Below are 25,964 nucleotides of genomic sequence, written 5' to 3' on the forward strand. Positions count from 1 at the left end.
AGTGAAAACAATCCGAGTTTTTCCAACCTCTCCTCATAGCTAATGCCCACCAGACCAGGCAACATCCTGGTAAACCTCCTCTGTACCCTCTCCAAAGCCTCCACGTCCTTCTGGTAGTGTGGCGACCAGAATTGCACGCAATATTCTAAGTGTGGCCTAACTAAGGTTCTGTACAGCTGCAACATGACTTGCCAATTTTTATACTCTATGCCCCGACCGATGAAGGCAAGCATGCCGAATGCCTTCTTGACAACCTTATCCACCTGCATTGCCACTTTCAGTGACCTGTGGACCTGTACGCCCAGATCTATGTGCCTGTCAATACTCCTAAGGGTTCTGCCATTTACTGTATACCTCCCACCTGCATTAGACCTTCCAAAATGCATTACCTCACATTTGTCTGGATTAAACTCCATCTGCCTTTTCTCCGCCCAAGTCTCCAACCGATCTATATCCTGCTGTATCCTCTGACAATCCTCATCATTATCCGCAACTCCACCAACCTTTGTGTCGTCCGCAAACTTACTAATCAGACCAGCTACATTTTCCTCCAAATCATTTACATATACAACAAACAGCAAAGGTCCCAGCACTGATCCCTGCGGAACACCACTAGTCACATCCCTCCATTCAGAAAAACACCCATCCACTGTTACCCTCTGTCTTCTGTGACCGAGCCAGTTCTGTATCCATCTTGCCAGCTCACCTCTGATCCCATGTGACTTCACCTTTTGCACCAGTCTGCCATGCGGGACCTTGTCAAAGGCTTTACTAAAGTCCATATAGACAACATCCACCGCCCTTCCCTCATCAATCATCTTTGTCACTTCCTCAAAAAACTCAATCAAATTAGTAAGACACGACCTCCCCTTCACAAAACCATGCTGTCTCTCGCTAATAAGTTCGTTTGTTTCCAAATGGGAGTAAATCCTGTGCCGAAGAATCCTCTCTAATAGTTTCCTTACCACTGACGTAAGGCTCACCGGCCTATAATTTCCTGGATTATCCTTGCCACCCTTCTTAAACAAAGGAACAACATTGGCTATTCTCCAGTCCTCTGGGACCTCACCTGTAGCCCAATGAGGATGCAAAGATTTCTGTCAAGGCCCCAGCAATTTCTTCCCTTGCCTCCCTCAGTATTCTGGGGTAGATCCCATCAGGCCCTGGGGACTTATCTACCTTAATGCTTTGCAAGACACCCAACACCTCCTCCTTTTTGATAATGAGATGATTGAGACTATCCGCACTCCCTTCCCTAGGCTCATCATCCACCAAGTCCTTCTCCTTGGTGAATACAGATGCAAAGTACTCATTTAGCACCTCGCCCATTTCCTCTGGCTCCACGCATAGATTCCCATCTCTGTCCTTGAGTGGGCCAACCCTTTCCCTGGTTACCCTCTTGCTCTTTATATATGTATAAAAAGCCTTGGGATTTTCCTTAATCCTGTTTGCCAATGACTTTTCATGACCCCTTTTAGCCCTCCTAACTCCTTGCTTAAGTTCCTTCCAATGTCTTTATATTCCTCAAGTGCTTCATCTGTTCCTAGCCTTCCAGCCCTTACAAATGCTTCCTTTTTCTTTTTGACTAGGCTCACAATATCCCGTGTTATCCAAGCTTCCCGAAACTTGCCAAACTTGTCTTTCTTCCTCACAGGAACATGCTGGTCCTGGATTCTAATCAGCTGACGTTTGAAAGACTCCCACATATCAGATGTTGATTTACCCTCAAACAGCCGCCCCCAATCTAAATTCTTCAGTTCCTGCCTAATATTGTTATAATTAGCCTTCCCCCAATTTAGCACCTTCACCCGAGGACTACTCTTATCCTTATCCACAAGTACCTTAAAACTTATGGAATTATGGTCACTGCTCCCGAAATGCTCCCCCACTGAAACTTCGACCACCTGGCCGGGCTCATTCCCCAATACCAGGTCCAGAATGGCCCCATCCCTAATTGGACTATCTACATATTGTTTCAAGAAGCCCTCCTGGATGCTCCTCACAAATTCTGCCCCATCCAAGCCCCTAGCACTAAGTGAGTCCCAGTCAATATTGGGGAAGTTAAAATCACCCACCACTACAAGCCTGTTACCTTTACATCTTTCCAAAATCTGTCTACATATCTGCTCCGCTACCTCCCGCTGGCTGTTGGGAGGCCTGTAGTAAACCCCCAACATCGTGACTGCACCCTTCCTATTCCTGAACTCCACCCATATTGCCTCGCTGCATGACCCCTCTGAGGTGTCCTCCCGCAGTACAGCTGTGATATTCTCCTTAACCAGTAATGCAACTCCCCCACCCCTTTTACATCCCCCTCTATCCCGCCTGAAGCTTCTAAAGCCTGGAACATTTAGCTGCCAATCCTGCCCTTCCCTCAACCAAGTCTCTGTAATAGCAACAACATCATATTTCCAAGTACTAATCCAAGCTCTAAGTTCATCTGCCTTACCTGTTATACTTCTCGCATTGAAACAAATGCACTTCAGACCACCGGTCCCGCTGTGCTCAGCAACATCTCCCTGCCTGCTCTTCCTCTTAGTCCTACTGGCCTTATTTACTATGCCCTCCTCATTTACTTCACTTGCTGTCCTACTGCTCTGGTTCCCACCCACCTGCCACACTAGTTTAAACCCTCCCGAGTGACGCTAGCAAACCTTGCAGCCAGGATATTAGTGCCCTTCCAGTTTAGATGCAACCCGTCCTTCTTGTACAGGTCCCATCTGTCCCTGAAGAGAGCCCAATGGTCCAGATATCTGAAACCCTCCCTTCTACACCAGCTGCTCAGCCACGTGTTTAGCTGCACTATCTTCCTATTTCTAGCCTCACTGGCACGTGGCACAGGGAGTAATCCAGAGATTACAATCCTAGAGGTCCTGTTTTTTAACTTACTACCTAACTCCTTAAACTCCCCCTGCAGGACCTCATCACTCTTCCTGTCTATGTCGTTGGTACCGATGTTTACCACAACCTCTGGCTGTTCACCCTCCCCCTTCAGAATGCCCTCTGTCCGTTCAGAGACATCCTTGACCCTGGCACCAGGGAGGCAACATACCTTCCTGGAGTCTCTCTCACATCCACAGAAGCGCCTATCTGTGCCCCTGACTATAGAGTCCCCTATAACTATTGCTCTTCTGCGCTTTGTCCCTCCCTGCTGAACAACAGTGCCAACCGTGGTGCCACTGCTCTGGCTGCTGCTGTTTTCCCCTGATAGGCCATCCCCCCCAACAATATGCAAACGGTATACTTGTTAGAGAGGGGGATAGCCACAGGGGATTCCTGCACTGACTGCCTGCCCCTTCTAGCGGTCACCCATCTATCTGCCTGCACCTTGAGTGTAACCACTTCTCTAAAACTCGTGTCTATGACGCTTTCCGCCACCTGCATGCTCCTAACTGCATCCAGTTGCCGCTCCAACCGATCCATGCGGTCTGTGAGGAGCTGCAACTGGGTACACTTCCTGCAGATGTAGTCGCCCGGAACGCTGGAAGCGTCACGGACTGCACACATCTCACAGGTGAAGCACTTCACCCCTCTAACTGTCATTTCTATCACTAATTAGTTAATTGATATAAAATAAATAAATACTTATTAAATCCTTACTAAATTATGATACACTTCACTATGTGGTCCCTAATGCTAGATTTCTACAATAAATATTAAATGCTGTCTAAATACAGTAATCTCCTCCCTCTGGTTTAGTTACTCTACTTATTAATTAGTTAATTAGTGTTTTAATCAATTTTTATCAGTTTTATTTTCAAATTCGGTACAGATTCCCAACCAGCCAATCAGGTCACAGCTTTCCTGTGACGTCACTTTTTCAGGTTTTTTTTCCCACCCTGCCGAAGCTGCCGAATCGCCAGGTAAGTACTTTATACTGAAACTTACCTTCCCAGCTGCTCCCTGGCTCGCACTCTCACTGCTACCGCTGTTCAAAAAGAAGCTGCCGAATCGCTAGGTAAGTACTTTATACTGAAACTTACCTTCCCAGCTGCTCCCTGGCTCGCACTCTCACTGCTACCACTGTTCAAAAAGAAACTGCCGAATCGCTAGGTAAGTACTTTATACTGAAACCTACCTTCCCAGCTGCCCCCTGGCTCGCACTCTCACTGCTACCGCTGTTCAAAAAGAAGCTGCCGAATCGCTAGGTAAGTACTGTATACTGAAACTTACCTTCCCAGCTGCTCCCTGGCTCGCACTCTCACTGCTACCACTGTTCAAAAAGAAACTGCCGAATCGCTAGGTAAGTACTTTATACTGAAACCTACCTTCCCAGCTGCCCCCTGGCTCGCACTCTCACTGCTACCGCTGTTCAAAAAGAAGCTGCCGAATCGCTAGGTAAGTACTGTATACTGAAACTTACCTTCCCAGCTGCCCCCTGGCTCGCACTCTCACTGCTACCACTGTTCAACATGATAATGGCCAGATAATTTAAGTTATTTATGTTGGTTGAAGGATAAATATTGGCCTGGAGAACACAAACAAAACTTGCATTTAAATAGTCACTTTAATGCAGTAAAATGTTCTAAGGAACTTCACAGGAGCATTATCCAACAAAATTTGACACCAAGCCACATTAAAAAAATTAGGACAGGTAACTAAATGCTTGGTGAGAGAGATAGCTTTTAAAGAGAATGTTAAAGGAGAAGAAAGAGCTAGAGAGGTGGAGAGTCTTAGGGGAGGGAATTTCAGAGGTTAAGGCCTAGGCAGCTGAAGACATGGCCACCAATGGTAGAGCGATTAAATTCGGGGATGCACAAGGCCAGAATTGGAGGAGCACAGAAATCCTGGGTGCGTTGTAGAGCTGGAAGAAGGTTCAGAGATATGAAGGGGTGAGGCCATGGAGGAATTTGAAATCAAGGCTGAAAATCAATGTAGGTCAGGGAGCACAGGGATGATGGGTGAATGGGAATTGGTGTGAGTTATGCTACTGGCCGCAGACTTTTGGATGAGCTCAAAATTTATGAAGGATGGAAACTCGAAGACTGGCCAGGACAGCATTGGATTAGTCAAGACTAGGGGTAACAAAGACATGGACGAGGATTTCAGCAGCAATTGAACTGAGCCAGATTTGGGGGCAGGCAATGTTGCAAAGGTGCAAGTAACTCCCCTCCGCTTCTTCAAACAGTGCCATGGGATCTTTTGCATCTACGTGAGAGGACAGATGGAGCTGATGTTTAACATTTCACATGAAAGTCAGCACCTCTGAATGTGTAGCACACCCTCAGTACTCCTTTACAAGTGTCACCCTAGTTTATGTGCTCAAGTTTCTGGAATGGGACTGGACCCAAAACTTTCTGACTCAGAGGTGACTTTGGTTTCTTGAACTGCTGCCATTTTCAAGAGAGATATAGAGTAGCAGCATGATATTAAAATTGTCTTTGCCCCACACAAGGAAAGTCTGTGTTGGGAAAACATGTGTTTTCCATGGTTATAGAGCTGCTGTGTGAAACAGTTAGCCATTAACTCAGTTAATTATCAACCTACTTCTAACTCATTAGAAAAGATAAATTCAGTGATCAATATGCACCTTTGGCAACTGACACCATAGTCAGAGATAGGCTTGTAATGTTTATGTAGAAATACATAAATAGCACAGCGCAGGAATCGGCCTTTTGGCCCAACTTGTCTGTGCCAGTATTTATGCTCCACATGAGCCTCCTCCCACCCCTCTTCATTCAATGCTATTAGCATAACCTATTTCTTCTTCATATGTCTATCTTGATTCCCCTTAAAAGCCTCTATGCTATTCTCCTCAACTACTCATTGTGGTTGCAAGTTCCACATTTTAAGCACTCCCTGGGTAAAGAAGTTTCCGCTGAATTCCCTATTGGATTTATTAGTGATTATCTTACGTTTATGCCCCCTAATCTTAGTCTCCCTCCCTGAGTACACTCATCATCCTTTAGAAGGCAAGAGTAACAACTCTATTACTTGACATTAGTTTTATTAAGTTGGGTATTTATCCTCACAAACTATAAAAAAGATATAGAGACACTGGACAGGGTGCAAAAATGATTTACAAGAATCATACCAGAATTGAGAGGTTGTAATAATAACAATAATCTGATACCAATGATATCAAGGGATATGGAGATAGTGTGGGAAAGTGGCATTGAGGCAGATGATCAGTCATGATCTAATTGAATGGCAGAGCAGGCTCAATGGACGGAATGACCTACTCCTACTCCTATGATCCTATGTTCCTATGTACCTATCAGGAAAGGCTGAACAGACTGGGGCTCTTTAGAAAAGAGAAGGCTGAGGGGGTGACCTGATAGAGGTCTTTAAGGTTATGAAAGTGTTTGACTGGGTGCACATACAGAAGCCATTCGGCCCAAATGGTTTCTGCCAGTGTTTAAGCTTCCTCCCACCCTACTTCATTTAACTGTATGAGCATATCCTTCTATTCCTTTCTCTCTCATGTACTTGTTTAGCTTCCCCTTAAATGCATTTATTCTATGCACCTGAAGTACTCTATGTGGTAGTAAGTTCCACATTCTAACTACTGTCTGTGTAAAAAAAAATGTTCAAGTTTTAAAGTGTTTTTTCTGTTGCTCTTTGCTGCTTTCAAAAGGTTCTTTCTGCCAAGATTGAATTCATGGAACTCACTGCATGACTTCTTCAAGTTGACTTAAACACATTGTTCAGGCTTGACAAAGGATGCTCTCTTGCAACTTCTCTCCATTCTTCTGTAGATTCTTCCATGAGGAGGACGCTCTGTTCATTGGACTGTTGCTGCTACTCATGGCTAGCATTTACTCCACTAACTTCTGGAAAGCTGGACACTTGTAGGTGGAGAATATGAGAAATAACCAGAAGTTGTTCTGGTTACATTGGTCATCACTAAAATGACTGAACTGGTTACATCGGTAATCATTCATGTAGAATCATCGAATGATACAGCACGGAAGGAGACCATTTGGCACATTGTGCTTGTGCTGGCTCTCTGGTAGAGCTATCCAATTAATCTCACACCCCTGCTTTTCCTTCTGTAAAAGAATTCCCTTCAAGAATCCAATTTGTTTTTGAATGATACTATTGAATCTGCTTCTACCACCCTTTCAGGCAGTACATTCCAGATCACAACAACTCGCTTTGTAAAATGATGTTTCTTTATGTCACCTCTGGTTCTTCTCTCAATCACCTTAAATCTTTGTCCATTAGTTACCAACCCTCTGCCACTGGAAACAGTTTCTCCTTATTTACTATTATTACTATTGCTATTATTTACCATTCAGGATTTTGAACACTTCTAACCTATCTGCTTTAAGGAGAACAATTCCAGCTTCTCCAGTTTCTCCATATAACTGAAATTCATCATCACTGGTACCATTCTAGTAAATCTGTTCTGCACCCTATCCAAGGTTGTGACTGAACTGGTTACAGTACTCACTGTATGATTTAGCTGGTTACATTGGTAGTCACTCGTGAATGAACTGGTTATAGTAGTCACAGTGTGATTGAATTGGTTGCATTCATAGTCACTCATTTGACTGAGCTGGTTACAGTGGTCACTGTGTGATTGAAATGGTTGCATGGTCACGGGGAAGAAATTCCCTTTTGGCTGCTTTGCACCTAAAAGATAGGTGGTTAGCTTTTGAAAATTGGGAGGGGGCTCTTTGACTACTCCATTAACATACAAGGCCCATCTGATACCATATTCAGCTAGGCCTCTAAATAGGCAAGCAACCTGCCAGCCTGAAACATAGAAATAAAAGCAAAATACTGCGGATGCTGGAAATCTGAAATAAAAACAAGAAATGCTGGAAATACTCAGCAGGTCTGGCAGCATCTGTGGAGAGAGCAGCAGAGTTAACGTTTCAGGTCAGGTCAGTTCTGATGAAAGGTCACTGACCTGAAACGTTAACTCTGCCTCTCTCTCCACAGATGCTGCCAGACCTGCTGAGTATTTCCAGCATTTCTTATTTTTATATTAGCCTGAAACATAGGGCTGCTTTACAATGCAAACTGGGGTCATACACTTACTGGAGAAGACTGATGAAAAATCTGTGTATAATCAGGAAAAACGTGCACTTTCTGTCTCCACAAAACTACTGAAGGCCACTGCTGTTCCAGCTCACCCCTCCGCCGCCCCCCCCCCCACCCCACCCCACCCCTTGGCTCCACCTCCCCTCAATATCTACCTGTGGGCCAGCTCAGTGCAGGAGCTGATCAAGATTCCTAGGCCCTGACCATCGAGATGCCTGGTTTGTTGCCCATAACTGGCTGCTTCCATTCAAGTGCAGCCCGATGCTGATTTTGGTTCGGGTCTCAGGTTGGCATAGGCCAGTGCAGATGATCGCTGCACTGAAACTGCCTGTTTCAGGCGAGAGTCATGTTTCTCCCTCGTTGTGTGATTGAAGAAGTAAATTGCCAAGGCCCTAGAAGTTCAGGGCTCTCTTGAGTGTGGTGCCAATGTAGTCAAAAAAGGGAAACACAGATAATTACAGGCAAGTTAGTTTAACAGGTTTGGGTCGATCTTAACTTTGTGTGATAGTGCAAAACAAGTGATAGTGAGTCGGCAACCTGTTTTTACATCTCTCTTGATTTTTATTTGAATTGACTTCAATCTGCCACACTCCAGATCATAGAGAACATGAGGTCTGCTTACTGGAGTGGGCCAATGACTCTAGACTAAATACCTTCTAGGCCACCAGTTTTGTGGATAGCTTGTGCTCTGACATCTTTTAATTCAGATATTTTTTTGTTTTGTGTCCGATACTGAATGATTAATTCTGTTTAACCCACCAAATTTCACTATGATCCTTTCATTTCCAGCTGGGGATTTTCTTGAAAAAGATCTTGAGGTCCAGCATATTCCATATTCTCCACAGCATTACTCAGAGGATGAAATGATTCGCAGAGCCAACTCGTTTTACCAGCTCATGAATGTGAGAAGGAGTGTTCGCTTTTTCAGTGAGGAAATGATACCGAGGGAGGTGATTGACAGTGTCATCAGGACAGCAGGTAGAATCGAACCACTTTATTCTCAGTTGCAACAAAAAAATCTGGAAAATTCAACAGTATTCTGGAGCAGAGAATTTCAATTTAATAGGAATTCATTGGCACTGGTGGACCTCCTGAGGATGTAATCAGGTTCTTTCCTTCCTTCTTACTCCTCTTCTTTATCCTTCCTTTCTTCCTTCTCGTTCTTCCTCCCACTCCTTCATTCCTCTTTCTCCTTCCTTCCTTCCTCTTTTCTTCCTACCTATTCCTCCTTCCTAACTCCCTCCTTTTGCCCTGCTTCCAACTTCTCTCTCCTCCTTCTTACTGTCCCTTCTTCTCTCCTACCTCTTGACTACCACTCTCTGCTTCCATCCTACTTCACTGTCTTCCTACTTCTTTTTCCTTTGCTCCATTCCTTCTTGCCTCTCTTCACTTCCTTCATACCCTCTCTCTGATTTCTTCCTTCCTCTTGCTTTCCTTCCATTTTCCATCCATGCTCTCTCTCATTCCTTTCTTTTCTCTCTCGCCATCCATTCTCTCTCTCCCCTTCCTTCCATCCTCTCTCTCTTTCCTTCCTTTCTGTCCTTCCATCCTTCCTTCATAAAAACATAAGAACAAAGAAGGAGGAGCAGGAATAGACCATTCGTCCATTCAACTAGATCATGGTTGATCCAATTGTGGCCTCAACTCAACTTTCCTGCCTGCCCCCCATAACCCTGGACTCCCTTGTAGATCAAAATTCTGTCGAACTCATCCTTGAATATATTCAATGCCCCAGCCTCTACTGCTGTCTGGGGAGGAAAATTCCAAAGATTAACGACCCTCTGAGAGAAAAAAAGTCCTCCTTATTTCCATCTTAAATGGGAGATCCCTTATTTTGAAACTGTGCCCCCTGGTTCTAGATCCCCCACGAGGGGAAACATCCTTAGCATCTACACTGTCAAGCCCCCTTAGAATTTTATCTGTTGCAATAAGATCACCTCTCATTCTTCAAAACTCCAGTGAGTATAGGCCCAACCTGTGTAACCTTTCCTCATAAGACAACCCCTACATCCCAGGAATCTTCTCTGAACTGCTTCCAATGCAAGTATATCCTTCCTTAAGTAAGGAGACCAAAACTGTACGCAGTACCCTAGGTGTGGTCACACCAATGCATTGTACAGTTGTAGCAAGACTTCCCTACTTTTATACTCCAACCCTCTTGCAATAAATGCCAGCATTTCATTTGTCTTCCTATTTATTTGCTGTACCTGAATCAGATTTTGTGATTCATATACAACAGAGGTTGTCAACACGTCGATAAAGCTCCTGACGATGCAGTCTGATCGGCCACATCATCCTGCCAGTATTAATCGGCGCATGCATGTCCTGACATCCAGGGCACTGACGTTACTGCACCCTGCTGTCACCATGCGCACTGACGTCACCACGTACTGACGTCACAACGCGACGTGCAAGCGGCGAGGTGGGGGAAGCAAGTGGGGGCGCGGAGGGATCAGGGACGGGGCATAGTTGGGGGGGGGGGCAGAGTGAGAGGAAGCAGAGCAAGCGAGGGGGCGAAGCGAGCAGGGGGCTAGCTCATGATATTTTTCCTATATCAGAAGTAACTCTCACTATAGAAAAGGTTGGTGACCCCTGATGTACAAGGACACCCAGATCCCTCTTTATTGCAGCATTCTGCAGCCTCTCTCCATGTAAACAATATTCTGCTTTTCTATTATTCCTGCCAAAGTGGACAACCTCACACTTCCCCACATTATATTCCATCTGACTAATTTTAACCACTCACTTAACCTATCTATATCTCTTTGCAGACACTATGTGTCCTCCTTACAACTTGCTTTCCTACCTATATTTGTATTGTCTGCATATTTGGCTACAATACACTCGTCCTTTCATCCAAGTCATTCATATAGATTGTAAATAGTTGAGGCCCCAGCACTGATCCCTGTGGCACTCTACTAGTTACAGTTTGCCAACCCAAAAATGCCCGATTTATCCCGACTCTCTGTTTCCTGTTAGTTAGCTAATCCTCTATCCATTGCTACTATATTACCCCCAACACCATGAGCTTTTAACTTGTGTCGTAACCTTTTATGTGGCACCTTATCAAATGCCTTTTGGAAATCCAAATACACTAAATCTACTGGTTCCCCTTTATCCACCCTGCTTGTAATATCCTCAAATAGCTCTAATAAATTTGTCAAACATGTTACAACTAGGTGAGAAAGAGGTCTAGGGTTCCCTTTCAGCCTTCACCTGGTCTTTCTGTAACAGGGTTTAATTTTCGACACACTGTGTTTTTAGATCCCCCTTGGTGAATTCTTGCTCAACGCTTTCCAATTATAAGGCAAAGAAACCAGCACAAACAGGCATTTTTAGGCTTAAAGAAGAAAAGTTGACATTTATTAAACCTAAACTCTAATTCAGTTAACGCCTATGGATACACACCGCACCCCATGCTAACATGCATATGCGATACACACATGCAAATAGAGACATAATAGAGCAGAAGAAAAATAAAGTGGGAAGGTTTGAGGCAATATCTGAAGAGTTGTTGTTATGGTTCTTCGTGCTCACTGTAGAGTCCTTGATTGTAGGTAGATCTTGCTTTTCTTTGGGGCCCAGAATTCTTCTTAAATCTTGTTCGTTGTAGGAGACCTTTCTCTCTTGGGGTCCATGTGTCTTCAGTGGATTCAGAGACTTGTGAGAAAGAGATGGGAGCAGACAGGAGAGAGATCTTCTCAGTCCAGGAGCAAACAGAACTTCTGCCCAAACTGTTTGTACAAATTCAAAAAACACAGGTTGTCCAGCAGGTTAGTTCTGTGACTAGCTGGTTTGACCATGTCCGTTTATGTATTTGGCCATCTTGGCAGTTAACCTGGAATGCAAGCTCCCCCACCTTCAATGTCTGGTGCTCAAAGTCCCATTGTGGGTTGAATGTCAGGGAATGGCTGTTTTGTCCTTCTAAACACTGTCTGTTAATATGCAAATGTCTTTTCTAGCCGCGGCTGATCTGTTCAACAAGTCCTCCCCTCACTCCAATAACAGTTTAAAATCAATGTTCATGAAAAAATTAATGTGCCTCATTCTTGGCAGGTGGGGACCTAGCAGTTTCCCTCTCATGTTGACTTTGCATTGATTTTTCTAAATGTCCTACTACTACATCCTTAATAATGGTTTCTAACTTTTTCCCAGTGACAGATGTTAGGTTAACTGGCCTTTGGTTTCCTACTTTCTGTCGCTCACCCCCACACCTGCCCCCACTTCTTGAATAGAGGTGTTACATTTGTGCTGGGAGCTTTCCAGAATCTAGGGAATTTTGGAAGATTACAACCAATGCTTCCACTATCTCTGCAGCCACTTCTTTTAACACCCTAGGATGGAGGCCATCAGGTCAAGGGGACTTGTCAGCCTTTAGTCCTGTTAGTTTTCCTAATCCTTTTTCTTTAGTGATAGCGATTGCTTTAAGTTCCTCCCTCCCTGCTGCCTTTTGGTTTTCTACTATTCTTCAGATGCTTTTTGTGTCTTCTACTGTGAAAACAGATACAAAATACTTGTTCAAAGTCTCTGCCATTTCCTTGTTTCCCGTTATTAACTCCTCAGTCTCATCCCCTAAGCGACTAGCACTTATTTTAGTTATTCTCTTCCTTTTTATATATTTGTAGAAGCTTTTACTGTTTGTTTTTATATTACTTGCTCGTTAACTCTCATACTGCAATTTCTCCCTTTTCTTTAAGTCACCTTCTGCTGGTTTCTAAAATTTTCCTAATCTTCTGGCCTACCACTAATCTTCGCAGCATTGTACGCCTTTTCTTTCAATTTGATACTATCTTTAACTGCCTTAGTTAGCCACGGATGGTGCATCTTTCTCATAGAGTCTTTCTCAATGGAATTAATCTTTGTTGACAGTTATGAAATATCTCCTTAACTGTCTGTCACTGCTTCTTTACTGCCTTACCTTTTTAACTTATTTTCCCAGTTCAGAGTAGCCAACTCTGTCTTCATACCCTTGTAATTGCTTTTATTTAAGTTTAAAACAGTAGTTTCAGACACAAACTTCTCACCCTCAAACTGAACGTAAAATTCTATCATGTTATGATCACTCTTGCCTAGAGGATCCTTGACTATGAGGTCATTTATTAATCCTGTCTCATTACACATTACCAGCTGTAAAATAGCTTGCTCCTGGGTTGGTTCCAGAACATATTGTTTGAAAAAACTTTCCCTAATACATTCTATGAACTCATCCTCCAGGCTATCTTTGCCAATTTGATTAGTTCAATCTATAAGAAGATTAAAATCTCCCACGATTTCAGTACCTTTCCCACAAGCCCCCATTATTTCTTGATTTATATTCTGTCCTACATTGTAACTACTGTTAGGAGGCCTATAAACCACTCCCACCTTTGACTTCTTTCCTTTACTATTTCTTAACTCCACTCAAACTGATTCTACATCTTGATCTTCTGAAGGAACTCACTACTGTACTAATCTCATCCTTTATTAACAGAGCTACTCCACACCCTTTTCCTTTCTTCCTATCCTTCTGAAATGTCAAATACCCTTGAATATCTAGTTCCCAGCCTTGGACAGCTTGCAACCACATCTCTGTAACGGCTGTTATACTCATTTATTCCTATTTGTGCTATCAATTCATCCATCTTGTTATGAATGCAGATAAAAAGCCTTTAATTCTGTCTTTTACCATTTTTCTCTACTCTGACCTTGACCGTAATTTTCATTGTGGTGGTGGCCCTGCCCACTGGCTGCAAAGTCAGAGGCGAGCCTGCCTTCAGTAAGCCTGGAAGCCACACTGCAAGTTTGTGTGGCCCAGGCCCTTAATTGGTCTCGGTTGGGACTTCTGCCCTGCAGAGTTGGAAGTTCCACCCCCAAGAGCTGCTGGCCAATCAGAGGGCCGACAGCTCTTCAGTCCCAGCAGCGCCACCGGGAGCGGTGGCCATTCTCTCCGTACTGCACTGGAGTATCATCCTGGATGGATCAAATCCTGGATCAAGTCTCTGGAGTGGGTTTATGAGCCCACAACCTCTGGCTCTGAGGCGAGAGTACCACCACTGAGTCACAAGAGATTGTTTCATCTAGTCCCTCTAAACATTTTAAAGAGATTTTTGAAGCAGATTTGGTGGAGGGGTACAGACTTACTAATTTATTTATTTCTCAAAGGCTGTGGGACCTCAGGGCTTGTGAGCGCTTCCAAAAGGAAATTTTTACTGCCGAGTTACAGACCAGAAAGCAAACTGAAAGAAACGCATTTTAAACAGAGAAAAGTGCCTGTAAACTGTAACTGTTTCCAGGGGAATTCCTCAGTTTTGGAAGAGCAGAACTGGGAAATCAGTCTGAGAGTTGGGGAGAGGGCTACAGTGCCACCAATGGAGGTTTATTGCAGATGTTACTCAGCAGAAACCTTCCACTGGCAGAAGGGTCAGTAGCCAAAGGACACAGATTTAAGGTACTTGGCAAAAGTAGAAATCTTTTTTGCAGGCCTGAGAGTGTGGTAGAAGCAGATTCAATAGTAACTTTCAAAAGAGAATTGGATATATACTTGAAAAGGAAATTTTTGCAGGCTTATAGGGAAAAGGCAATGGAATGGGACTGATTGGAGAACCTAAAGAGCTGCCGCAGGTACAATGGGACAAATGGCTTCCTTCTGTGCTGTAATATTCTACAAAGTGACTCCAGACAACACAGCCAAGTGCTGATATCATCAGTGCTTTCCCAGCTGAGCACATGCGCAGAACGGTTTCTTCCTGTCAGTATGGGGATGCGCATGCGCAACCTTCGTCAGCACCCGACTTGCCAGGACTGATTCGCGCATGCGCTGTAAAACGCCATTGTTTGCTGGAATGGGGCCACTCGCTGCCGGCCTCACTGCTGCCTTCCCTCAGCCACTCGCTCCCGGCCTCGCCGCAGCCTTCCCTCAGCCACTTGCTCCCGGCCTCTCCGCTGCCTTCCCTCAACCACTCGCTCCCGGCCTCTCCACTGCCTTCCCTCATCCACTCGCTCCCGGCCTCGCTGCAGCCTTCCCTCAGTCACTCGCTCCCGGCCTCGCCGCAGCTTTCCCTCAGCCACTTGCTTCCGGCCTTGCCGCTCCCCCCCCACCACCCCCCCCGCACCAACCTCAGCCACTTGCTCACAGCTTCCCCCCCTTGGCTGATTGCTCCCTGCCGCACCGCCCAAAGAAGCAGCAAGGCAGGGAACAAGCAGCTGAGTTGGGGGGGGGGTGCGCGGTGAGGCAGGGAGCAAGTGGCCAAGGAGAGGCAGCAGTGAGGTGTGGAACAAGCGGCAAGCAGACAGACGTGGGAGGGAGCGGCAAAGAGAAGCGCGATGGCAGGAGGGAGCAGGGTACTGTTGGGGGTGGGATGGAGTCAACAATCGCAGCCATTGAGGGGGTTTGGATTTAATTTGTTTTTTCTGACAAATTGAGCAGCACCATTTTTATTACTGGCAGCTGCCTGAGACATCACAGACAGTGACGTTTCAGTGCATGAGGCTGCATTTGTGCATGTGCCAGTACTGCGCTACCTAGTGGTTGCATTGTCAGCTAACACAGCCTATATTCTATGACTATGTTGGCATGGTTAACAATGGCCTCATTAAATGAGCCAACTTCCTGCTTTCTTAAAGGTACTGCTCCAAGTGGAGCACATACAGAACCCTGGACCTTTGTAGTGGTACAAGATCCGGAGACAAAGCATCAAATTCGTGAAATAATTGAGGATGAAGAAGAAATTAACTATAAAAAGAGAATGGGAAAGAAGTGGATCTCTGATTTAAAGCAAATGAGGTATGTCCAATCACATGATGAGTTGCTCTGCTTAATGTTTGATGGGGAAATTCAATCGATGTTAACCTTTAACTGTAGGCCAATTTCAAATGGCCAATGAAAGGAAAGGAAAGAACTTGCATTTGTATAGTGCCTTTCATGAACTCTGCAGTGCTTTACTGTCAATTAAATTTGAAATGTAATCACTATTGTAATGCAGGAAACGTGGCATCCAATTTATGCACAGCGATCTCCCACAATCAGTAAATAAATAAATGATCGGATCATCTTCTTTAGACATTGGTTGAGGGATAAATGTTAGCCCAGACATCAGGAGAAATCCCCTGCTCTTCTTTCAATTACAGCCATGGTATCTTTTCCATTCACCTGAAAAGGTAGATGGAGAGTTGGTTTAACAACTCATCAGAAAGATGGCATCTCTGACAGTGCAGCATTCTCTCAGTGCCAGCCTAGACTTTGTGCTCCGATCTCTGGAATGGGGCTTAAGCCCACAACCTTTTGATTCAGAAGCATTGAATTGACTCAGTGTCACCTGACGAGGATCAGCACTACAAGTTCCCCTTTAAGGGCACTGATTAAACTAGAAAATGTTTATCGTGAAGCAACAAAAGAATCCAAATGTGACGGTACCGATTAAATTAGGATGTTATTGTTATTTGATACCCTGCAGTACCCACTGATTACTGATGGCCCTAGGTGCAGCAATGGGCACTGCATGCTTCCATTCGAAGGCCATACACAAAACTGTGGAAAAGGCAGGCAGCCAGAGCAACCCACTCACCCTCTTGGCCACATTCATCCTGGATTTATAAATTGGCATCTTGGCCAGACCCAGAAGCAGACATGTGAGGGGGCTGTCTGACTTACCTACCTTCCCCCCCTCCATAACCAGGTGGCCAAAGATGCATAGGGATGAAGTGCAGCAAGAAGTTGAGGAGCAGCCCACTCAGATAACTGACTAGGAGTCGCGACCCTTCACACTTTGCAAAAATGTTCAAAACAGGTCACTTTTGCCTTGGGGCTGTGGTAGCAGAGAGATTTGCTGAAAATATCGCAGTTGGTACTAACATGTTTAAACAAATCCCTTCAACCTTCAGTTAAAGTCAGAGAAATTAGTTATTTAAAAAATCTGCAAGAAAATTGGTGAAGGAACCGGGTGGAGGTGGGAAATGAGAAGTGTCTTTATACAGATAGTTCTTATGATCTGGACTGCTCTGCTGAAAGGGTGGTGTAAGCAAGTTCTATTGTAAATTTCAAAAGGGAGTTCGATAAATACTTGAAAGGGAAAAGTTTGCAGGGCTATGGGGAAAGAGATAGGCAGTTAATTGTCAGCCTGCTGTTGAATTCGGCCAGGAGTCTGATAGAGGGCTGAGGTGGGGTCCCCCCCACCCCCACCTCTATCGCCTTTCGGCCTATTGCCGGGACACTTGTCGCTGATTTAAAATTCAGCCCTATGATTCTAAAATCAGGGTAGCATAGCTGCAGCTGGTTAAACACAGGAGATAGCACTGGGAGCCTAACCCAATATAGTACAAAAAGTCCACAGATTAATTCTAGGAATTACAGGTTTGTAAAATTGAGGCCTGCAATTGGAATAGAAGTATTGCTAATACCAGTGAAGCAATTCAACAGGGTTTACCATTAATGCAACATGTAGGGAGAGAGGTAAATGACTCTGACTCTATAGAAATAGATTTGCAGGGCTACGGAGATCCAGCAGAGAAGTGGGACTGACTAGATAGCTCCATGGAGAGCAGGCAAGGACTCGATGGGCAGAATGGTCTCCTTCTGTGCCGTAAATGACTTTATGAGGTGATTTTTCTGCTAGTTCACACCATTATTGTCTGTAGGGCTTGAGTGAGTGTGAGCTGGGCAGTTGTGTAGTGAAAGGTCCCACCCCACCCACTACTGAAGACGCACCCAACCATGAGCGTGTACACTGTGCAGATTACTGCAATGTCTTATTCTGCTAATGCTAATGATGGGTTTTTTCACAGCTGGTTTCACTACCAAGTGTTTATACTGAAATTCCCCAGTTTCACTTCCATCCACAGTAATCAACGTTGAAAGTCCAGTGATTAAGGAGAAGGGGGAAATATTTTTAATGCCATTCTTTAGATTTCTTATTGCTTTTTAAGGTGATATTTTTGGTATTCAATGATTAAGTTTCCATCTACCATTTCATATGATTTCCCTGTGCTCACTGATGTTTCCTGTACTTTCCCTGTGCTCCTTGATATCTCCTGTAATTACCCTAAACCCCTGTCTTTCTCTAACTTCTCTCCTACCCACCCTCATATCCTCTCTGAGCTCAGCTTGCTCATGAAACCTGCTTGGTGGCAGGGGTCGAGGTCACAGGGATAGGGAATACCAGTAATATTCTTGGTATGGTGCTGCAGTACATCCTGTAAATCGTACACACTGCAGCCACAGTGTGCCTGTGGTGGAGGGGGTGTATACTGAGTCCAATGGTTGGGCACCAATCGAATGAACTGTCCTGTCCTGGATGGTATTGAGCTTCTTGAGTGTTGCAGCTGCATTCAGCTGTAGTTGTCAGCGCCATCTTTGTGCAAAGACCCTTTTTTTGCTGTTTGCTTTTGTTTGCCGTTACTGACTGGAGGAGTCTCCCCTCAGCAAGTTAATTTAAGCCTCATGCCCGTGCTTCATGGTACTGTCAATATTCCAACTGAGACTTGCAAAAGCGATTATTTAAAATGCATATTACTGTTCTCCCATTGTAGGACAAACTGGATTAAAGACTACCTCGATACAGCACCCTATCTCATCCTGGTATTTAAGCAGGTTTATAAAATCCTGCCCACTGGCAAGAAAACCCATTACTACAATGAGATCAGTGTTTCAATTTCCTGTGGAATTCTCCTGGCAGCTTTGCAGGTAATTCTGTAAATGTAGCATACCCTGATTGCAGTAAGTATATTCTACAGGATGCACTGCCTCATTTATCAAGTTTTTACTTCAACAGTTCCTCCTTCCCATGTGACCTCTACTGCCATCTCTAAGCAACTTATGGAGAGGATGAGCTCGGAGGGGGAATGAGTACAGATAGGAGAGAAATTAGAGAAAGATGCTAATTCCCAGTAGCAGCCCTGCCCATCAGACTACACTTCAGGCCATTTTCCGTGCCACAAGCTTGCATTAGTTAACATATATCTATGGGAGTAATGTTCAACTTCACAGTATAGACAATAGTCTAGTAGAGTGGATTGCCTACCCTTTTGTAGAACCTGCCTGATATGCGTCCAAGTGATTATAGATAGGCAGACCAGCAGTTAGAACCCAATATAAATTGGAGAGAAACAGCAATTAGAACCCATTATCAATGGAGTGACTCGTCGTAAGAATCCAGTATAAATGGAAAGACTTGGAGTTGGAACCTACTATAAATAGCTGAGGGTAGTTGAATCCATTATAAATGGAGATACCAGCAGTTAGAACCTTGTATGCTATGGCATTTCAAGTGCTCATCTAAATACTTCTTCACAACATACTTTCCGACTTATCTTTGTGACATCTGTAAATTCAGCTACCATGCCATCGTTCCCCTCGTCTCAGTCATTGATATAAATTGTAAAATGTTGAGGCCCCAGCACAGACCCCTGTGGGACTCCACTAGTCACATCCTGCCAATCAGAAAAGGACCCATTTATGCATACTCTTTGTTTTCTGCCAGCCAGCCAATCTTCTATCCTTGCTAATGTGTTATCCCCTACACCATGAGCTCCTACTTTGCGCAATAACCTTTTATGTGGCACCTTGTCAGATTCCTTCCGAAAATCCAAGTACAGTACGTCAACAGGCTCCCCGTTATCCACAGCACATGTTACTCCTTCAAAGAACTCCAATAAATTGGTTAAACATGATTTCCCTTTCACAAAACCACGCTGACTATTCCCGATTACCTTGTGTTTTTCTAAGTGCCCAGCTATAGCCTCCTTAATGATCGATTCTAACACCTTCCCCACTACAGACGTCAAGCAAACTGGCCTGTGGTTACCTGTTTTCTGCCTCCCCCCTCTTGAATAGAGGGGTTATATTTGCTACTTTCCAGTCTGATTGAACCTTTCCAGAATCCAGCAAATTTTGAAAAATTAACACCAACGCATCTACTACCTCATTAGCCACTTCTTTTCAGACCCTAGGATGAGGCCCATCAGGACCAGAGGACTTGTCAGCCCGCAGCTCCATCAGTTTGGTCAGTACCGTTTCCCTGGTGATTATAATTTGACCAAGTTCTTCTCTTCCTTCCACCTCCTGATTTACAGCTATTACTGGAATGTTTTATTTATCCTCTATAGTGAAGACAGAAGCAAAATATTTGTTCATTTCATCTGCCATTTCCTTATTCTCACTCTCTAGAGGACCAACACTCACTTTACTTACTCTTTTCCTTTTTAAACACCTGTAAAAACTTTTGTTATCGGTTTTTACATTTCTAGCTAGCTTCCTCTCATACTCTAATTATTTTCTCCTGATTAACCTTTTAGTTATCCTCTGCTGCTCTTTACTTTCTGACCAATCATCTGACCTGCTACTCATTTTTGTGCAATTATATGCATTTTCCTTAAGTTTGATGCTTTCCATATCTTCTTTAGTTGATCACGGATGGTGGGTCCTCCCCTTAGAATTTTTCTTTATAGTGTGAATATACTTATTCTGAATATTCTGAAATATCCCCTTAAATGTCTGCCACTGCTTCTCTGTTGATCTATCTCCTCGCCTAGTAACCCAGTTCACTTCAGCTAGCTCAGCTTTCATGCCCTCATATTTGCCTTTATTTAAGTTTAAAATACTAATCTTAGACCCACTCTTCTCTCTTTCAAACTGGATGTAAAATTCAATCATATTGTGGTCGCTGCTACACAGAGGTGCCTTTACTCTGAGGTCATTCATTAATCCTATCACATTACACAAAACCAAGTCTAATATAATCTGCTTTCTGGTTGGTTTCAGAACATGCTGCTTTAAGACACTATCTCGAAAGCATTCTATGAACTCATCATCCAGGCTACTATTGCCAATCTGATTTTTCCAGTTTATATGTAGATTCAAATCACCCATAATTATTGCGGTTGCTTTATTACAAGCACCCAATATTTCTTCTTGTATACTTCGTCCTACATTGTGATTACTGTTAGGGGGCCTGTAGACCACTCCCACTAGTGACCTCTTTCTCCGAGTATTCCTCATTTCCACCCAAACCGATTCTACATCCTGATCTCCTGAACCAAGGTCATCAATAACTATTGCACCAATGCCATATTTGAGTAACAGTGCTAACCCTCCACCTTTACCTAGCTTCCTATTCTTCTTGAATACCCCCTCAATATTCAGGACCCAATCCTTGTCATCCTCTAGCCATGTCTCTGTAATGGCTATCCTATCATACTTATTCATTTCAATGTGCACTATCAGTTCGTCAACTGTTCTGTATGCTACGTGCATTCAGATACAGAGCCTTTAGTTTTGTCTTTTTGTTATCTTTGTAACATCTAGTCTTGACTGTTGGTGTGTTATTAGGTTTTTTCTCTCTGTCCATTCCTGCCATTCTCGTACCCTCACTTTCAATATTACTATTCTGCTCTCCTGCCTTGACTCTACCCCTTGATTTGCTACCTTTATTCAAGCTTGATCCCTCACCCCACCCCCTTGTTTAGTTTAAAGTCCTCTCTACTTCCCTAGTTATACGGTTTGCTAGAACACTGGTCCCAGCACGGTTCAGGTGCAGACTGTCCCAATGGTACAACCCTCACTTTCCCTAGTACTGGTGCCAGTGCCCGACGAACCAAAACCCACTTCTCCCACACCAGTCTTTGAGCCAAGTATTCATTTCACTAATCTTCAACCAATTGGCATGTGGCTCAGATAATAATCCAGAGATTATTACCCTTGAGATTCTGCTCTTCAATTTTGTGCCTAGCTCCTCACACTGGCTAAGCAGAACCTCTTTCCTAGTCCTACCTATGTCGCTGGTACCCACATGGACCACGACACCTGGATCCTTCCCCTCCACTCCAAGTTCCTGTCCAGCCTGAGCAGATGTCCCGAACCTTGGCACCAGGTAGGCAACACAACCTTCTGGACTCACGCTCTCGGCTGCATAGAACAGTGTCAATCCTCTTCGCTATACTATCCCTTCTACCACTACATTCCTCTTTGCTCCCCCCACTTGAATGGCTTCCTGTACCACAGTCCCATGGCCAGTCTGCTCATCCACCATGCAGACCTTGCTTTCGTCCACACAGGTTGAGAGCACCTCAAACCTGTTTGACAATTGCAAAGTCTGAGGCTGTTCTAAGAGGCGTGACCATCTTCTGGAACAAAGTGTCCAGGTATTTCTCCCCCTCCCTTATGTTGCGCAGTGTTTGCAGTTCGGCTTCCAGATCAATATTCCTGATCCGGAATTTCTCTACCTGCTTGCACTTTCTGCAATCGTGTTTGGCCTGGATCACCTTGGCATCCTAAAGCTCCCACATACTGCAGCTGCAACATAACACCTGAACTGCCATTGTTACTTATGCTATTAGTTAAATTACTTTAATTACTTTCTTAAATAACTCTGAATAATTCCTAGGTATAGTAGAATTAACTGTGTTTATTATATGCTAGTAACAACTACAACTAAAGTTATACTTTTCTTGAATATACAGATATGTAAACATTCTACTGGTAATAAACCTTACCAATGCGAATAAAGCTTTGCCAATACTAATAAACCTTATGACTATTAGTAAACCTTACAAATACTGATAAACCCTAATAATACAGCTTCTGTATCAAGTTGTCCTAATTTGAACTAATACACTCCCTGCTGGTCTCTCTCTCACTCTATCATAAATTATAAAATCCGCCTTAGTTTTTAGTTCATATACTAATGAATCGATCAATTTTTATTTTATATTTGACTGCTTTAGATGAAATTAAATTAAAAGCTTAATGATATACTCACCTCGGCTGGCTTTTGTTTCCCTATTCTCTGTGTTGTTCGTGACCTCACTCTGATGTCATTTTTCGATTTCCCCCCCCCGACCCGCTCAGCTCCGCCTCTCTTCGTCTCTCTCTCCCTGGCCTCTGAACATTTGGCGCAGTTTTGAAATTTTCAGTCTGCTCCACCACTCTCCGTCTCTCTCTGTCTCTCCCCGGCCTCTGAACTTTTGGCGCCTAGCCTCTGACCTACTCTTGTAGCCATGGTATCTATATGGCTACTCCAATTCAGTTTCTCGTCAATGGTAACTCCCAGGATGTTGATAGTGGGGGATTCAGTGATCATAATGCCATTGAATGTCATGGGGAGATGGTTAGATTCTCTCTTGTTGGAGATGGTCATTGCCTGGCACTTGTGTGGCACAAATGTTACTTGCCACTTATTAGCCCAAGCCTGGATATTGTCCAGGTCTTGCTGCTTTTGTACACGGACTGCTTCAGTATCTGAGGAGTAGTGAGTGGTGCTGAACATTGTGTAATCATCAGTGAAGACCCCCACTTCTGATCTTATGATTGAAGGAAGGTCATTGATGAAGCAGCTGAAGATGGTTGGGCCTAGGACACTACCCTGAGGAACTCCTGCAGTGATGTCCTGGAGCTGAGATGATTGACCTCCAACAACCACAGCCATCTTCCTTTGTGCTAGGTACAACTCCAACCAGTGGAGAGTTTTCCCCGATTCTCATTGACTCCAGTTTTGCTAGGGCTCCTTGATGCCATACTCAGTCAAATTCTGCCTTAATGTCAAGGGCAGTCACTCTCACCTCACCTCTTGAGTTCAGCACTTTCGGCCATGTTTGAACCAAGGCTGTAATGAGGACTGGAGCTGAGTGGCCCTGGTGGAACCCAAACTGAGTGTATGCTGCTTGATAGCACTGTTGATGACACCTTCCATCACTTTACTGATTACTGAGAGTAGACTGATGGGGCAGTAACTGGCCTGGTTGGACTTGCCCTGCTTTTTGACATACCTGGGCAATTTTCCACATTGCCAGGTAGATGCCAGTGTTGTAGCTGTACTGGAGCACCTTGGCTAGTGGCGCGGCATGTCTCCGGAGCACATGTCTTCAGTATGATTTCTGGAATGTTGTCAGGGCCATAGCCTTTGCAGTATTCAGCGCCTTCAGTCGTTTTTTGATATCACATGAAGTGAATCGAATTGGCTGAAGACTGGCATCTGGCATGTTTGAAGTGAATGAGGAACATTGGTTAGAACCCAGTAGTAGTTGGAACCCATTATAAATGGAGATAGGCAGGGCATTTAAAACCACTTTAAATGGAGACTGATAATTAGAATCCATTTATAATGGGAGACCAGTGATTAAAACCCTCAGTCTGACCTCGGTGGGTGGAGAGGAGAGGAGCTCTCCAGCGCGCCGGAGTTTTGAAAAAAAAGAAAAAAAAAGCCAAAAGTGACATCAGAGGAGAGCTGCAAGGTGATTGGTTGGGTGAGTCACTGCTAATAGTGCATTTAAATATCTTAAAAAAATAAGGGGAAAGTTTTATTTTGTTGAAAAAAAAACCTCTGGTGATACGGTGAGTACTACTAAAGTGTTTTTTTTTTAAATTCAGTGTAGCTTATTAAGGATGTTAGATTGGAATGGGTAGAATAAAACCCCGAGTGTAATTAGTATTTTTTAATTAAGGGAGTAACTAATTAATCTAAGGGTAAGTCATGACAGGAGAGCTCAGCCCCGTGGTATGCTCCTCCTACGCTATGTGGAAAATCAGGGACGCTTCCAGTTTCCCTGACGATCATGTGTGCAGGAAATGTATCCATCTGCAGCTACTGGCTACCTGCATTACGGAGCTGGAGCTGCAGGTGGATTCACTGTGGAGCATCCGCGATGCTGAGGATGTCGTGGATAGCGCGTTTAGTGAGATGGTCACACTGCAGGTAATGGCTGCACAGGCAGAAAAGAGATGGGTGACCACCAGACGGGGTAATAGGCGCAGGCAGGTAGTGCAGGAGTCCCCTGTGGCCATCCCCCTCTCAAACAGATATACCGCTTTGGATACTATTGGGGGAGATGACCTCCCAGGGGAAAGCAACAACAGCCAGGTTCATGGCACCACGGAGGGCTCTGCTGGACAGCAGGGGAGGAAAAGGGGTGGAAGAGCTATAGTAATAGGGGATTCTATCGTAAGGGGTGCAGATAGGCATTTCTGTGGCCGCAAACGAGGCTCCAGGATGGTATGTTGCCTCCCTGGTGCTAGGTCAAGGATGTCTCGGAGCGGCTGCAGGACATCCTGAAATGGGAGGGTGAGCAGCCAGAGGTCATGGTCCATACTGGTACTAACAACATAGGCAGGAAGAGAGATGAGGTCCTGCAAAGTGAATATAGGGAGTTAGGCAGAAGGTTAAAAAGCAGGACCTCGAGGGTTGTAATCTCAGGATTACTCCCTGTGCCACGTGCTAGTGAGGGTAGGAATTGGAGGATAAGGCAAATGAAAGCATGGCTGAAGAGCTGGTGTAGGCGGGAGGGCTTCAGCTACTTGGATCATTGGGATCTCTTCTGGTGCAGAGGTGACCTGTACAACAGGGACGGGTTGCATCTGAACTGGAAGGGGACCAATATCCTTGCGGGGAGGTTTGCTAGTACTACTCGAGAGGCTTTAAACTAGTCTGGCAGGGGAGTGGGACCCAAAGAAGTAGTCTCTCCGATGAGATAGTTGAGGCAAATGTTGAGGTTAAAGCAAGCAAGTCCAGTAGGCAGGCCAGGCAGGGGCAGGACAGGGAGCGTGGAAGGTCTGATAGGCTAAACTGCATTTACTTTAATGCAAAAAACTTTACAGGTAAGGCAGATGAACTCAGAGCATGGATCGGTACATGGGATTGTGATATTATAGCTATAACGGAAACGTGGTTGAGGGATGGGCAGGACTGGCAGCTCAATGTTCCGGGGTACCGATGCTTCCGGCGTGACAGAGGTGGAGGTAAGAGAGGAGGGGGAGTTGCACTATTGATTAGGGAGGACATCACGGCAGTACCTAGAGAGGATATCCCAGGGGGAACGTCCAACGAGGCCATACGGGTAGAACTTAGAAATAAGAAAGGGGTGATCACTTTGATGGGATTATGCTCTAGGCCCCCCAATAGTCAGAGGGAATTGGAGGAGCATATATGTAGGGAAATCACAGATAGGTGTAGGAATTATAGGGTTGTTAGTAGGTGATTTTAACTTCCCTGGGACTGGGACTGCCTTAG

The 25,964-nt window shown here is 44.5% G+C and overlaps 1 protein-coding gene across 1 annotated transcript in view; it reads left to right on the top strand.

The window, feature by feature from the left end:
• Positions 1 to 25,964, top strand: part of iyd (iodotyrosine deiodinase) — a 54,125-nt gene that overhangs the window by 1,792 nt on the left and 26,369 nt on the right. The window contains exons 2-4 of the mRNA XM_068045756.1: positions 8,782 to 8,970; positions 15,595 to 15,754; positions 18,496 to 18,649. Of these exons, the coding sequence (XP_067901857.1) occupies positions 8,782 to 8,970; positions 15,595 to 15,754; positions 18,496 to 18,649 (503 nt within the window). The remainder of the gene's footprint in view (positions 1 to 8,781; positions 8,971 to 15,594; positions 15,755 to 18,495; positions 18,650 to 25,964) is intronic.

The sequence above is a fragment of the Heterodontus francisci genome, chromosome 13, assembly GCF_036365525.1.
Source record: "Heterodontus francisci isolate sHetFra1 chromosome 13, sHetFra1.hap1, whole genome shotgun sequence".
Taxonomy (NCBI): Eukaryota; Metazoa; Chordata; class Chondrichthyes; order Heterodontiformes; family Heterodontidae; genus Heterodontus; species Heterodontus francisci.